Source organism: Cornus florida, unplaced genomic scaffold (assembly GCF_030987335.1).
Source record: "Cornus florida cultivar Cherokee Brave unplaced genomic scaffold, ASM3098733v1 CherokeeBrave_3.0.0_Hap2_Chr07, whole genome shotgun sequence".
NCBI classification, from domain to species: domain Eukaryota; kingdom Viridiplantae; phylum Streptophyta; class Magnoliopsida; order Cornales; family Cornaceae; genus Cornus; species Cornus florida.
The window spans coordinates 9,654,634-9,668,647 of NW_026775577.1; the positions used below are offsets into that span (position 1 = coordinate 9,654,634).

The window sequence follows — 14,014 nt, forward strand, 5'->3', positions numbered from 1 at the left end:
AAAATTACAAAAAAATCAACTGAATGAATTCAATTCAAAATTTATATATATTGCACACAAACAACACTATTGATAAGGTTATGTTATTGGTTATAGTTGGGATCCATAAGGTAAATATTTAAGATCTCGCTTTCGAACTAATAGTAAGTATGTTATGAGACTGATACACATGCTTTAATAAAAAATTAAAAATAAAATAAAAAAGATAAAGGTTAGATATTATCATATATTATACATTTTTTTATTTAAAAAAAAATGTACTTTGTTTTTGTTTTTAAAATTTTATTTATTACTATTATTTTTTTACTTTTTTCTGCTCATTCATCCTTGGAAGTTTACTTTTTACTTATGTTAAAATATTAATACACCTCTTCATCCACTACTTGTGTATGTATACAATCCATTTTATTTATTTTACGCCATTGTAACTTTTTTCTGGCTAAAATGTAGGATTTTTTTTTTAGCTTCTTTTGTCTAACTTCTTCATAAAAATATATAAAAGTTTAAAAGAAGATAAATTATGTAAGAATTTTGTTGGATATTATTTAATAAAGTCCCCATCATGTATATGATATATTTTACGTTATATATATATATAAAAAATATATATATTTTTTAAATCAAGAGATGTTAGAACTTATAAAATGCCCACGTAAAAGGTCAGACCCACCCATCAATCTATAACTTATAAATGGCCCAGACCCACCCATCCATCCCAGCCCAACACCATAACAGTTTCATTACTTTGGGAAAAAATAGCCCATTACCATTTTAAAAGACAGCCCATATTCTATTAAGTAAAACCCTATTCTTTTTGCATTTGCATCATCAAGATCAGCAGCCAAGTTACAAGCGGCGGAGCTCTGTATGCCAAAGAAGTTATCTCGATGGGCAAAATCACAACCTACAACAGCATCACGAAACATTCATTGTCCATTGAAGGAGATCTCGTCGGAAGATTAGGCTTCATCTTTGGAGATAGAAGTGACTATAGCTAGTGCTTTTTTATTTCATCTTCAGATCTGCGAACACACACACACACACACACACACACACACACACACATCTCTTCAATCTTAATCTTCTCTCTTTTTCTTTACAAAAAAAAAAAAAAAAAAAACAAATCTGAAACGGCCGTCCATGTCAAAAATTGAGTTCGCGAACTCAAAAAACTGAATTTGCGAATTTGGGGCGAATTCGCTCCCAAAACGTCAGCGACAGTACTCCATGCTTAGCTTCCATCCCTAATTTTATAAATAAATAATTATTTTTACCAAATGCCACAACTACCCTTTTAGTTAAGTAAAGATATATTGGTCTCCCTTTCCCCCCAACTAACACGTTCATTCTCTACTTTATATTATTTATCTTCTCTTTTGTATGTAATAATAGAAGATCTTACAAGTGAAGAAAATGATGAAATTATTTAAAATAATTGATCTTGTTAGTATAAAAAATGTATTAGAACTATCAAAAATTTCATGAGCCATTCAATTTCATCTATATAAATGGTGGTGATAATTTTTTCTTTTATTTTTCTTTTGGTATTGTGTGCTTTTAAGTTTAATTTAATTTTTTTTCATCCATGTGATTTTTTTTTTGAATAAATACATCCATGTGATTTTTAAGAATTAATTTGAAATGTATTTAAATCTTCTTGTTGATTTTCAAAGCCCTCACTATTTTGATAATAAAATTTCAAGAATATGGATTTTGTGAAAATAAATAAATAAATATATACAGAGAGAGAGAGAAAGAGGGAGAGAGAGATGGGTATTATATACAAATATATTTACTTTTTGATGTTTGAGCTTCTGTGTAGCTCTAATCAAGTTTTTGTATTATTATTTTTTGTCCGTACTTCTCTTAAATTTAATTAAAATATAATGAAAAAGGAATGAAGAAGATCAGGATGAAATAGTTGTTTTGTCTAAAATTAGTACATTTAATACCTGGGATAAAATTTAGAAGAACAATTGGTTTATTGTCAAGTTAAACTATCATTTTTCAAACAGATAAGTAAATATATATAGAGAGAGAGAGAGTATTGATTTCTTGGGAGTAAGAAAATTTTATGTACTTTCGGCAGTGACCATTAGTAATCTAATGGTCACATTCCAAATCCACGTATATGGTTTTTTTTTAATATAAAACCACTATTATTATTTCTAATTTTCAAATTTAATATTTGCCAATACAATTAATTATAATAATAAAAGGTATGTACTAAAAAAATAAAAATAATGATAGTATAATAATAGTAGTATTAAAAAAAATATTAAGAAAAATAACTAATATACAAAAGAAATCTGAAATTTTATAGAATAATAGCATGTTTTGTTGTGAATCTCCTCGTTACGTCAATAAATTTTTGTTATTATAGTAGAACTATAAAAAAACATATTGTGCGATTTATTATAACAAATGAGTAATTGGAATGTGTTTACATCTAGTTATAATTTGTGACAAAGAGTTAAAGAAAAATATATTGAATTTCTAATTTTTATATAATTAAAATTGTAATCTATAAATTTTTTTATGAGTGAAGTGCAGTGCAAATCACATATTACATTAAGTTGATCAAGTAGATTTAATTTTTAATTTTTTATTATTTTTTAGTCAATGTTTCATTGTTTTGTTTGTCAATAGTATAATTTTTAATTTCGTTTTACACTTAAACAGACAATGTCAACTTTAGTATCAAGTCATGAATGTAATTTTCTAATACTTATAAATTTTTTTTTATAGAAAAAAAAAATTTTCAATTAATGGTGAGATGTGATTTCAAGAGGTGAAGAGATTTTATTTTTATTTTTTTAGTACTTATCTTTATTGCTATAATTAATTATATTGGTAAATATTAAATTTAGAAACTAGAAATAGTGATAGTGATTTTTGTATTAAAAGGAAAACTATAGGTGGGTTTAGAATATGACCTTAGATTAAATCTAATGAGCACTATAAAAAGTGTGGAAAAATTTTCTTACTCTATGGAGAGTAAGAGATCAGTACTATATATATATATATATATATATATATTATAGTGTAAAGGGTAGTTATGGTATAATAAAATAAGAGATGTTGCATTAATTAATTTGTGGACTTTTTTGTCATTTATTTTAAAGAAAAATCGAGTGCAAACGTTAAAAAAAAGAAAAAAAAGTGAAGTGCAAGTTTCCCTAAAAAAAATTTAAAATAAATGACTTTTATATTTAAATTGCATTATTCTTTTTTATTTGGGTTAAAATAATAAAACTCCCTCTTGTTTCGGAAAGCTACCAACTAATCCACCCTACTAAAAAAACTATCATATTACCCCCTTAATGTTTTAAAAAATCTATCATATTACCTCCCTCCGTTAGTTTTCGTCTAAAATTAATATGAACGTATCATGTACAGCAGTTGCATAATTTTTCTGAGCAAAATAACATTTGTAATTTGTAATATTTCAGTTTAATAAACGATCTATAGCAGAAAGGAATTAACGTGATAATTTTTGTTAATTCAAAAAATTATTTTATAATTAAAAAATTTATATAATACTTTTAAAAAATAAAATAAATTTTTTATGATTGTAGCCCTTTTATTTTTCATTGAGCATGATTGTGACATTGAATGGTGTAGGGCTCACACAACCTAAATATCGCCCCTTTCTGGAATACGTTTTGGAAAATAAACACCACTTTTGGTTTCGTGCTACGCTATTCTTTAGTTGCTTATCAGAGGCGTGTCACGATAATGTTCTTATCCTCCTCTCCTACGCAAATCACGAAACAATGCCGAAAATAATTACTGATGTCTATCTTAAAAGTACCGACAATTGAAAGCTTTGACCGTCAGCGCCAACGTGGCGCTACATGTCAATCTCCGCCCACCTACCACCTCCCGCGTTCCCATTGGAGGCTCCGTAACAGACCCCAATTATTTCAAGACCCCCCTCCCTCTCCTTCTCCATTCCAATTTTCCCTTCTAGAGAGAGAGTCTCTATTTTGAGAAAGGTATGCTCGTCCTTTTTTCTTTCTTTTTTTTTCATAGTAGGGTTAGGGTTTAGATCTTTAATATTCTATGTTCATTTACGCTATTTCTGTTTCGATCTGCTAATTTTTTAGCTATATTTCGCTTTTATCAGTTGCTATCAGTATGTGAATGAATATACCGGAATTATAGATGAATTTGAAGTATTGACTCTTATAGATATAGAATGTTTCTTGTTTATTATACTCAGCTTTGCCCAAAAATATTGAATAATACAGTGATCCATTAAAGCTAGAATCATTTAGTCAATAGTTCTGATTACAACTATTTAAGTTAGTCAAGAGAAAAAAAAATTCTTTTCTTTTGGGTTTGGAAGTTCAATTGGAGCATTTTATTATGTTTGGATCATGTTTCTGATAGATTCATTTGGTCAATAGTTCTGATTACAACTATTTAAGTTAGTCTTTAGAAGTTCAATTGGAGCAAATTTTTTTTTTTTTTTGGGGGGGGGGGGGGGGGGGGGGGGGGGACTTAGAGAATTTTATGCACTTCATATCTATAAGCATTTTATGATGTTTAGATCATGTTTCTGATAGATTGACCTACTTTCAATTACTTTGCAGAATTAGTTATTAGTTTTCTACTATATCAAGGATGTCGCCGGCTGAACCATCACGGGAGGAGAATGTTTACATGGCCAAATTGTCCGAACAGGCCGAACGATATGAGGAAATGGTTGAGTTCATGGAGAAAGTGGCGAAGACGGTGGATGTTGAGGAGCTGACTGTGGAGGAAAGGAACCTCCTTTCTGTTGCTTACAAGAATGTGATTGGGGCAAGGAGGGCTTCTTGGAGGATTATCTCTTCCATTGAGCAGAAGGAAGAGGGCCGCGGAAATGAGGATCATGTTGCCATTATTAAGGAATATAGGAGTAAGATTGAGTTGGAACTCAGCAAGATCTGTGAAGGAATTCTGAGCCTTCTTGATGGGCATCTTGTTCCCTCGGCCTCATCTGCCGAGTCCAAGGTGTTTTACCTTAAGATGAAGGGTGATTATAACAGGTACCTGGCTGAGTTTAAGACCGGGCCCGAGAGGAAGGAAGCTGCTGAGAGCACCTTGGTGTCTTACAAGTCTGCTCAGGTTGGTGATCATTGTCCAATTATGGCACTTTTGCTCTTATGAACATGTTTATATTGATATTGATAGAATCTGCTTGTTTGTGTTTTCTTTGATGAAGGATATCGCTTTGGCTGATCTAGCTTCCACCCACCCAATAAGACTTGGACTTGCACTTAACTTCTCTGTTTTCTACTATGAAATCCTTAACTCACCTGATCGTGCTTGCAGTCTTGCGAAACAGGTATTCCTTACTTAACTAGTACTATTTATTTGTTATTCATTGTTTTCTACTGCAGCTTTATGGATAATCCACTTATTTATGTATGTTTGAGTCTGCTTTATGTTCTGTTTGCTGGAAAATACTATGGGATGGGGAAAAAAGAAGGTAACCATCAAATGTGAATGTTTACAAAATTGGACAATTTCAACCTTTCTCAATCTACTTAAGAAAAATATTCACTGACAGGAGTAAAAAGCAATGGGGAGAGCAGCCTGTCTCAACCCCTTGCCCGCGTTCAATTGTTTCGGATGACTTGTTCTTTGAAGGTCCTTGTGTTCTTGATTGGAGATCCTTCTTACAAGTTTGATCTATCAATTTCTTCTGTTGCATAAAATACTTTTTCTTGTTAAACTGGGAGGAGTTGTTCACTGTCATATAATGACATCTAACTACTGCCCAAATTATACTACATTGTTTCTTCAGCATTATATGCTACCTCTGCCTTTTATTGAAGAATATGTGGTTCTCTTCCATTGATGATCTTGTTTGGTGGCAAAACCCAATGATGTCTACAAAAGGGTTCAACTTCCTAAAGTAACTATAGCTCAGTGAGCAAACAATACTCTATAACTGGAGGTCAAGGTTTATAGCAATGAAGATTTAGGTTTTGAACCAAAGCCTTTGTAGTAGAGTGAAAATTTTTTGACATTACATCTTAAAAAGGAAGGGTAGTTAAGGGTTCAATTCTTATTGCTGACAAGATACTATTATGCATGCTGTTTGAAAGATTTTGGCTATGGAGCAGCAAAAGTTTTTCTCATAATTTTTGTTAAAATTGAAGGAGGAAAATATATATTTTTTATTGCTGCAGAATGAAAATTTAGAAGTGACGACTTTATCATAAACAATAGATGAACCTTCATTGGCTCAAGAAGGCGTTAGACTAAGAATTGAAGGCTTGCAGAGGTACCCTCTTTCTATAGACTAGGTAAGGCCCTTTGGCTAGGAGATATGAGGGAAGCAGCCTCCAAATTGGGCGGGGAAATGTCCGTGGGATTGGGTGGATATATATTGGTATTTTTCTTTCTTTTTCTCTTTGAGAGTTGTTTTTCTGGGTGGTTGTTATTACTGTTTCGTGGTAGGGTTATAAAGTATGCATGAGTCCACATTTGTTGCCTTTATCTTAAATATAGGAGGGTCTGAAACATTTTAAGGTCATTGGATGGGAATCAGGGTAAGGTGTCATTTACAAGGGAACGGAACCAAGAGAATGCAAATGCTTTTTTAAATTATGATTTGTAGTTAAGTGGGTGAGAGAAGAAAGCAAATAAAGTGATCCGGGTTGTTATCACGCTTGATTTTGGAATAGCATATCTTATGGAGATCAGAGTTTCTTCTACTACACATTGGAAAGATGTTTCTTGATCTTCTGGGTTAAATTGGAATACTAGATTGAATTCTGGTCTTCTAAGCATGCAATTCCATGTACTTTATGACTATGTTTCTAAGTGTTAAGTTGCTAATTAATTTGAAACATTTCAGATATATCTTTTTGATCAAGGGGAATAAACTGTGGATTTTCTTTCTACCTTGTTCCAGTCTTTTAAAAGGTTTTGTTACTGCTCCTTTTATTTGTAGGATCCTAGTGCTAGTAAGTGGCTGTGAAGGTTTCTTTTGGACCAAATAGGTTGTGATTATTGGTAATTACTGAATTAACTTGATGGTTAGATCCTAATTTCCTTCTGAGGAGCCTCAATTAGGTTCTTAATATCTTTAATCAAGGCCCCATTTTTCTTTTTGTAATGTGTAGTATAATGGTTCTCTTAGGTTTTAAAGTTTAAGCTTTGGTGGTTTTTTATGAGGGAGCTTCTCGCCCTTCTCCTTTGACTCCACCATTTTACTGGAGTTATGAGTATGCATATTAATGACCCTTTTTCTTTTCCCTCCAATGGTCCTTTTTCATATTTTTATTGTTGTGATATTTTGAAATGAAGTTGGAATCTCAGGTTTTTTTTTTTCTTTTTCATTTTTTTTTTTTTTTTTCCCTTTGTGCATTTTCTTCAAAGCTTTTACTTACCTAAAAAAAAAAAAAAAAAGCTTCTTCAAAGATTTTTTGCTTTCTAATTTCTTCTTTCATCAGAAGAACATTTTCCTTGAACCTAATGGCCAAATTTCAAGTGAATCCCTTATTTTAATCATTTTATGAATGTTATCATTATATCCACCAGTAGTTCTACTGGGATCTTTGGTCTTCCAAAATTCAATACTCGTATGAATACCTACCTTGATTAATTGGCAACAAAGATCAATATTGAAGGCATGCTACAGTTAAGAAAAGTCTTTTTTTTTTCCTCTTAATTTCCATTGTTTGCAGGAAGCTGGTTACACAAATCATTCTGTAATAATTGTTTACGTGGTTTATGTCATATTTCAAGGTGTTATTTACCACTTTGGAATGAATAAATTTTCATTGCTGGCATTATCTGGTTGGAGACTTGAGTGTTGCCATTCTCCATGGTGGTCTTGTTTTCATCCTCAAAAGTATTCATAGTCTATTTGATATATTGGTTTTAATGTTCTTGTGGCATAAAGTTATTAAAAAAAAAAAAAAAAAAAACTTACATGTACTCTTCGACACGTGTTTAGAACTTTTGTCGGAGATGACATGATATTGACATGCATATGGTGATATGTGTCCAACATATCTTGTCAGAAGTAAACCCAGGCATTTCAAATTTACTTTGTAGTTGTACATAAAATTTTATAATGATGCTTTGTGGTTTCATCAAGTGAGGTACCTGTCCTGAGTGCTTTATATTAATAGAGACAACCTTATTCTATGAAATAAAAGGAAAACACTGAACACCTGCAGGTGTAGCCATGTTATTGTCTACTGGAAATTAAAAACCAGATAAATACACCAACCACTGTAACACCACTTGATCGGGGGTGCATAATTAGTACAAGCTTTCAGTTTTAAAGACAAATCTCTCTTCTTTATGATACATGGTCGGGGTCTTGTTGAATTGGTTCATTCCACTGTTTGATTTATCATTTCTGCACATACCAGTCAAATGATGTTTGTTTTGCTTTTGGGTGAGAAGACCATGATCTTGGGCCAATAGAGATTTTTTGAACCTTGCCTTGGTAAAATACACATTGGGTGATGTTTCTGATTGTGTCTGAACTATTTTATTTTGTTATGGTAGAGAATTCATCTGGTAAACCCCATTTATATGATATTAAGGCAAGGATGACGATGATGTTCTTAAAAATCCAACGTTTATTTTTGGTGCTTTTTTCTTTGGCAGGCTTTTGATGAGGCAATAGCTGAGCTGGATACATTGGGTGAGGAATCATACAAGGATAGCACATTGATCATGCAACTTCTCCGAGACAATCTGACGTTGTGGACTTCTGATATCACGGTCTTCTTCTCCTCCCTCTCTCTCTCTCTCTCTCTCTCTCTCTCTGTGCATACATGTATAATTGATATGCGTGTATTATTTTTTATGCTGAAACATGATTATGGGCATGAGATTGAATCAATATTGAATTTGATATGTCACATCCCTTCATTTTTTACCCACACCTACAAAGCTGTATTCTCATGTTGAGCATTCTCCTTGCCACCCACTAGTTCAACTTGGTGTGGACCTGTTGATTTAATGTTAAAACCTGAAATTGGATCAGAGTCTAGAGCCTTAACCTGACGAATGATCTAAATTGGACTTGGAAAGTTTCTACTAGGGTCGAGCAAACCCTAAATTCCTGTATTGTAATCCAAAAACCAAAACAAGTTTCGAAATTTTGCATGTGTTGGATTGCAGAACTAGGAATTTTTGTTCTGCCTAAGGTTTTTGTATGCGAAGCTGACCTAAGGTCGGGTATAGTTAAAGTGGTTTTGCTTTTCTGGTACTAATATGTAGATTTATGGTTTCAGGAGGATGGTGGTGATGAGAGCAAGGAAGCTTCAAAACTCGAATCAGGAGATTCGCACTAGTAAAATGAGTTCATAGGATATGCATTCCATGCTCAACACAAGTGACGTTAATATAGATTCTGTTTGTGGTTGTTGCATTGAAGATATTGAGCTGTTGAGGTCCTTCAGATTAAGATGTTGCTGCAGACTTTAAGCTTGTTTTCTCGATACTAATGGCTCCATTGTTTTAAATAGTACTTTACCTGTGATTTATTGTTTATCAGTATTTCTTTTCTTCTTCTTTTTTATTTATAATATCTTTAAATTTTCCGTTCTTTGTTTGGTGATTACAGTGGATTTGGGAGGTAATTGTCTGATGGGGTTAATTCTCTAGTGTCGTGATCCTTGTGCACAATCCAAATACTATTAAACACAAAATGCATTTCAATGTTCTCCACAATTTCATTAAATTTGAGGATGAACTTTCCCCTGGGCACTCGGGTTTATGTGTGGTTTGCGAGTTATTACACATATCCGAGGTTGAGGTTTATCTTGCAGTCGCAAGGTGGTGGAAGGTTTTTTGTTTGCAAAAATAAAAAGAATAAAAATTTACCCCCTTGATTCTAAGTACAGGAGTCGGAATATTAGATCCATTCCTGATTTCCTTCCCCTGAAAATTGAGTGTTCACCGGCCATTATAACAGTAAAATTCACGCACCTGCGTGTGCAATTTATTCTTGAAAATGCAACTTCCCGATGAAGCATTTTCGAGTTCTGCATACATGCATAGCTTATGTACAAACCAAAAAACTAGGTTAATTTTATTTCTTTGTGTTTGGTAAGTAAAACTTGGCAAAATCTATATATAATATACACAATACAGACACAGGCATAGTCGTTTAAAATCTAAAATCTATTTTCAGATGACAGCAGAAGTGCCAGTCTTTTGGAGTTCATGTGTCATACTACTATACTAGTGCTGCCATACTGAGCCTCATTGCCGCGATAAAAAGGTCCATATCTGTTGCTATACAAACCAGCATGCAAAATCACAAGATACAGGAACTGGCTCAATGTTGATATTGCGATAAATGCTTCCAACGTTTGCTGCAATATATATATATATGTATGTATATATTAATCAATCATTAGTACCATCTTTTAGCTTGTGAATATTACTAAAAAAAATATATCAACAATATGTTAAGTACAGATCATTACCAAGCGTTTTCCTCTGTGGCCTCCCAATATGATCTCCTTGCACACAAGACTAGTAATCCAACAAAATTCATTTATCAGTACTGGAAACATGAGTATCTTTTCTAGATAATGAAGGTTTAAATTCCGCATGTTTTAGGCCACCTATGTTCGAATTGGTGCATGAATATTAGAAATCGGATCAATAGCATGGAATTGGAGAATTGAACTAGTTTTTTTCTCCAATTCTATGCTACCAAACACATTTCCCTTCCCCTCTCGATTTTCAATTTCAAGGCACCACTTTCATGCTATCAATTATGTTATCAATTATAACATAAGTATCGGGTGTGAATTGTTGCGAACATAGATTTGTATGAAATTAGTCCATTAAAATTACATACATATTGAGTAATTAACTAATTATATATATATATATATATGTATGTGCATGTCTTAATAGAGATATAAGGAGGAAAATAGATATATGTACCCAAAAGCAAGGGCTGTTATAGCCCAGGAGATGAGTGCTGAAGAAGCTGCACTGGCCAAACTATCACTGCGCCATGCTCGAAGATGTATGAGTCCAGCAAGAACTGAACATACCCCGGTCACACCGGCTGTTAATGCATATATCAACATGAAGCTTGTTGATTCATTCCCACCTAAATCTGTTGCTCATAAATATATATTATATATATATATATATATACATATATATATATATGTAAAATTTTAGAGAGAAAAGACACGGGAATTAACAGGCAACACATAATCTAAAGATCTAGAGAGAGAGAGAGCTCACGAGGATGATTCTGTTCGCCATTAATGTATTTGTCAAGAGACCATGCAGCTAGTCCCAGTATGACCAAATACACAACAAAGTTTACTACTAAGAGAGGCTCCATACGGCTTATACATGACCTTCCAGCCACCATGATCAGAGATCAAAGATTATTAAAGCTAGCTTCTATGTCTATGTTAGAGAGAGAGACAAGTGGGGTTTTTTTTGAAGCTGATCAAAAAAGGGTTTTAATTTTTTCAAAAAAAAGAAATAAAAGTGTTAAAGAGGATTATATACGTGGTTTCTTGTAGAGGGCTCAGCCAGACAGGTGTTTGTTCAGTGGTGCGTTTACATTTTGGATTGTTCCAGACTATTAAGTGACATAACCAACCGCTATCTGGGACTCAGCTTTGAAATTTTTTTTTTTTAAATCTTTTTTGAGAGTTAATTGTCAAATCTTCAACAGTTTTGGTACCAACATTTAGGGCCTGTTTGAGAAGTGTTGTGTAATGTAGTGCTCTAGTCTAGAACAGAGCAAATATTTTTGATATAGTGTTCTGAAATGAAAACAAAACATGTTTAAAATGAAAATTTGGAGTGAGAATTTTAGAATAGAAATTATTATTTTTTTTATGATTAAAAGAAATTAATTACAGAGTTTGATTAGTTGATTTAGAAAAAAAAATTAAAACAAAACTCATACGCACAGAATTGCAGTTGCAAAGAGAGATAGACTAGGGCAATTGGGAGGCTGAAATGATTTGCCCTAAAAATGGATTTGCAGAGTTGAGAACGAGAATACAGATGGAGGCGTTTGGGAGGCTGAAATGATTTGCCCTAAAAAAAATTAAAACAAAACCCATACACACAAACAAAACCCATACAAACAAGAATTACAAAGCTTGCGAACGGCGAACCAGAACTGGAACAGCGGACCCATACACACAATCTGAAAAAAAATTAAAACAAAACCCATGCACAATCAAAACCCATACAAACAAGAATTACAAAGTTTGCGAACGGCGAACCAAAACTGGAACAGCGGGTGATGGAAACTGAAAGATATGGGTTTTGATTTTTTGAACAATCTGAAATGATATGCCGATATGGGTTTTCAACTTTACAAATCTGAAGATTTTGTAGTTTGCAATTGCAGAGAACGAGAGAGAGGGAGGGAGGGAGGGAGGGAGGGGGGGGGGGGGGGGCAAGTCCAGAGTTGAGAACGATAATACAGATGGAGGCGGGTTTTGAACTTCTGATCCTCGTAAATTTTGTGTTTGCACTTGGAGAGAGAGAGTAAGTTCCAGAGTTGAGAACGAGAATAAAGACGGAGGCGATTGGGAGGCTGAAATGATTTGCCCTGAAAAAAATTTATTATTATCTCCGCTACAGTAAAAAAAAAATGGGCTTGGAACAACATAGAACACCAAATTGTTATTCCAGCTTTTGGGCCAAATATTGGATTTGTTCTGAAAGTGTTCCACTACTGTTGAGAACACAACAAAGCGGGTCAAACAACATGTGTTCTGAAAATGGGTACTGTAACACTGTAGATAACAACACAGAACACTACACTATACAAACCAATCAGGGCCTAATGTCAAACTAGCCATTTTAGATCTATTTGTCTATTACCTATAGATAATTTAGTGATGAATCTATTCCATACACAGAATGAGAGAGAGAGAGAGCGTCGGGGGGGGGGGGGGGTGTCGGGGGGAGTTCAGAGTTGAGAACGAGAATACAGACGGAGACGGGTTTTGAACTTCTGATCCTCGTAGATTTTGTGTTTGCACTTGGAGAGAGAGAGAGAGAGAGCAAGTTCCAGAGTTGAGAACGAGAATAAAGACGGAGGCGATTGGGAGGCTGAAATGATTTGCCCTAAAAAAAATTTATCATTATCTCCGCTACAATAAAAAAAAAAAAAAAAAAAAAAAAAAAGGGTTTGGAACAGCATAGAACACCAAATTGTTGTTCCAGCTTTTGGGCCAATTATTGGATTTGTTCTGAAAGTGTTTCACTACTGTTAAGAACATAACAAAGCGGGTCAAACAACATGTGTTCTGAAAATGGGTACTGTAACACTGTAGATAACAACACAGAACACTACACTACACAAACCAATCAGGGCCTAATGTCAAACTAGCCATTTTAGATCTATTTGTCTATTACCTATAGATAATTTAGTGATGATTCTATTCATTACATAAAATAAAAAATATATATATTTACCAAAAAAATTATTTAGATCTATTTATCTATTTTCTATTGAGTGTTTTTATTCATTACATCAAAATAATAAAAACAGTTCAACTAGATTTTAAAAATCAATTTAATAAAAAACATATTCATACATGTGCATCCTGGGAAGAATTGAAACATGACTACTGTAGTTTTAAAGAATTATTTACTCGTAGTTGTTATTTTTGGTAAATATTAAATATTAATAAAAGAGTAGTCGCAATTGATCTTGTATTTGAGATGGAATGTAATTTAAAATTGGACCTAATTTAAACTATACTCGTATCCATGATAGAAAATCCAATGCCCTGATCCAAAAGGATACGCCACATCAATATCATGCATTTTTTCACGCATATTAATATTAAATATATAAATATATATCATATAGATTACATGCTTTTAGTCCATCAATTTGGTGTTGAAATGGTACTGACCGTACTGGAGCAAAGAGTAGTCCTTAATTATCACGGACGTGAAGGGGGGGAGTTGCACCGGCAAATTTATTTTGCTAGCTACTAATTAGTTTTAGATTTTGGATTCTAACGGATTGTTC

The 14,014-nt window shown here is 33.1% G+C and overlaps 2 protein-coding genes across 2 annotated transcripts; one reads left to right on the forward strand and one right to left on the reverse strand.

The window, feature by feature from the left end:
- The first annotated feature begins 3,840 nt into the window (after window positions 1-3,840).
- LOC132316081 (14-3-3-like protein) lies at window positions 3,841-9,573 on the forward strand. Its single transcript, XM_059814589.1, has 5 exons — window positions 3,841-3,998; window positions 4,599-5,115; window positions 5,213-5,335; window positions 8,626-8,742; window positions 9,258-9,573. The coding sequence occupies exons 2-5, from the start codon at window positions 4,630-4,632 to the stop codon at window positions 9,315-9,317; spliced, it is 786 nt and encodes a 261-aa protein (XP_059670572.1). The 5' UTR covers window positions 3,841-3,998; window positions 4,599-4,629; the 3' UTR covers window positions 9,318-9,573.
- A 405-nt stretch (window positions 9,574-9,978) lies between these two features.
- Window positions 9,979-11,751, reverse strand: LOC132316082 (membrane protein PM19L-like). Its single transcript, XM_059814590.1, has 4 exons — window positions 11,239-11,751; window positions 10,927-11,104; window positions 10,458-10,506; window positions 9,979-10,343 (listed from the first exon to the last, which is right to left on the reverse strand). The coding sequence occupies exons 1-4, from the start codon at window positions 11,369-11,371 to the stop codon at window positions 10,197-10,199; spliced, it is 507 nt and encodes a 168-aa protein (XP_059670573.1). The 5' UTR covers window positions 11,372-11,751; the 3' UTR covers window positions 9,979-10,196.
- Window positions 11,752-14,014: the final 2,263 nt, after the last annotated feature.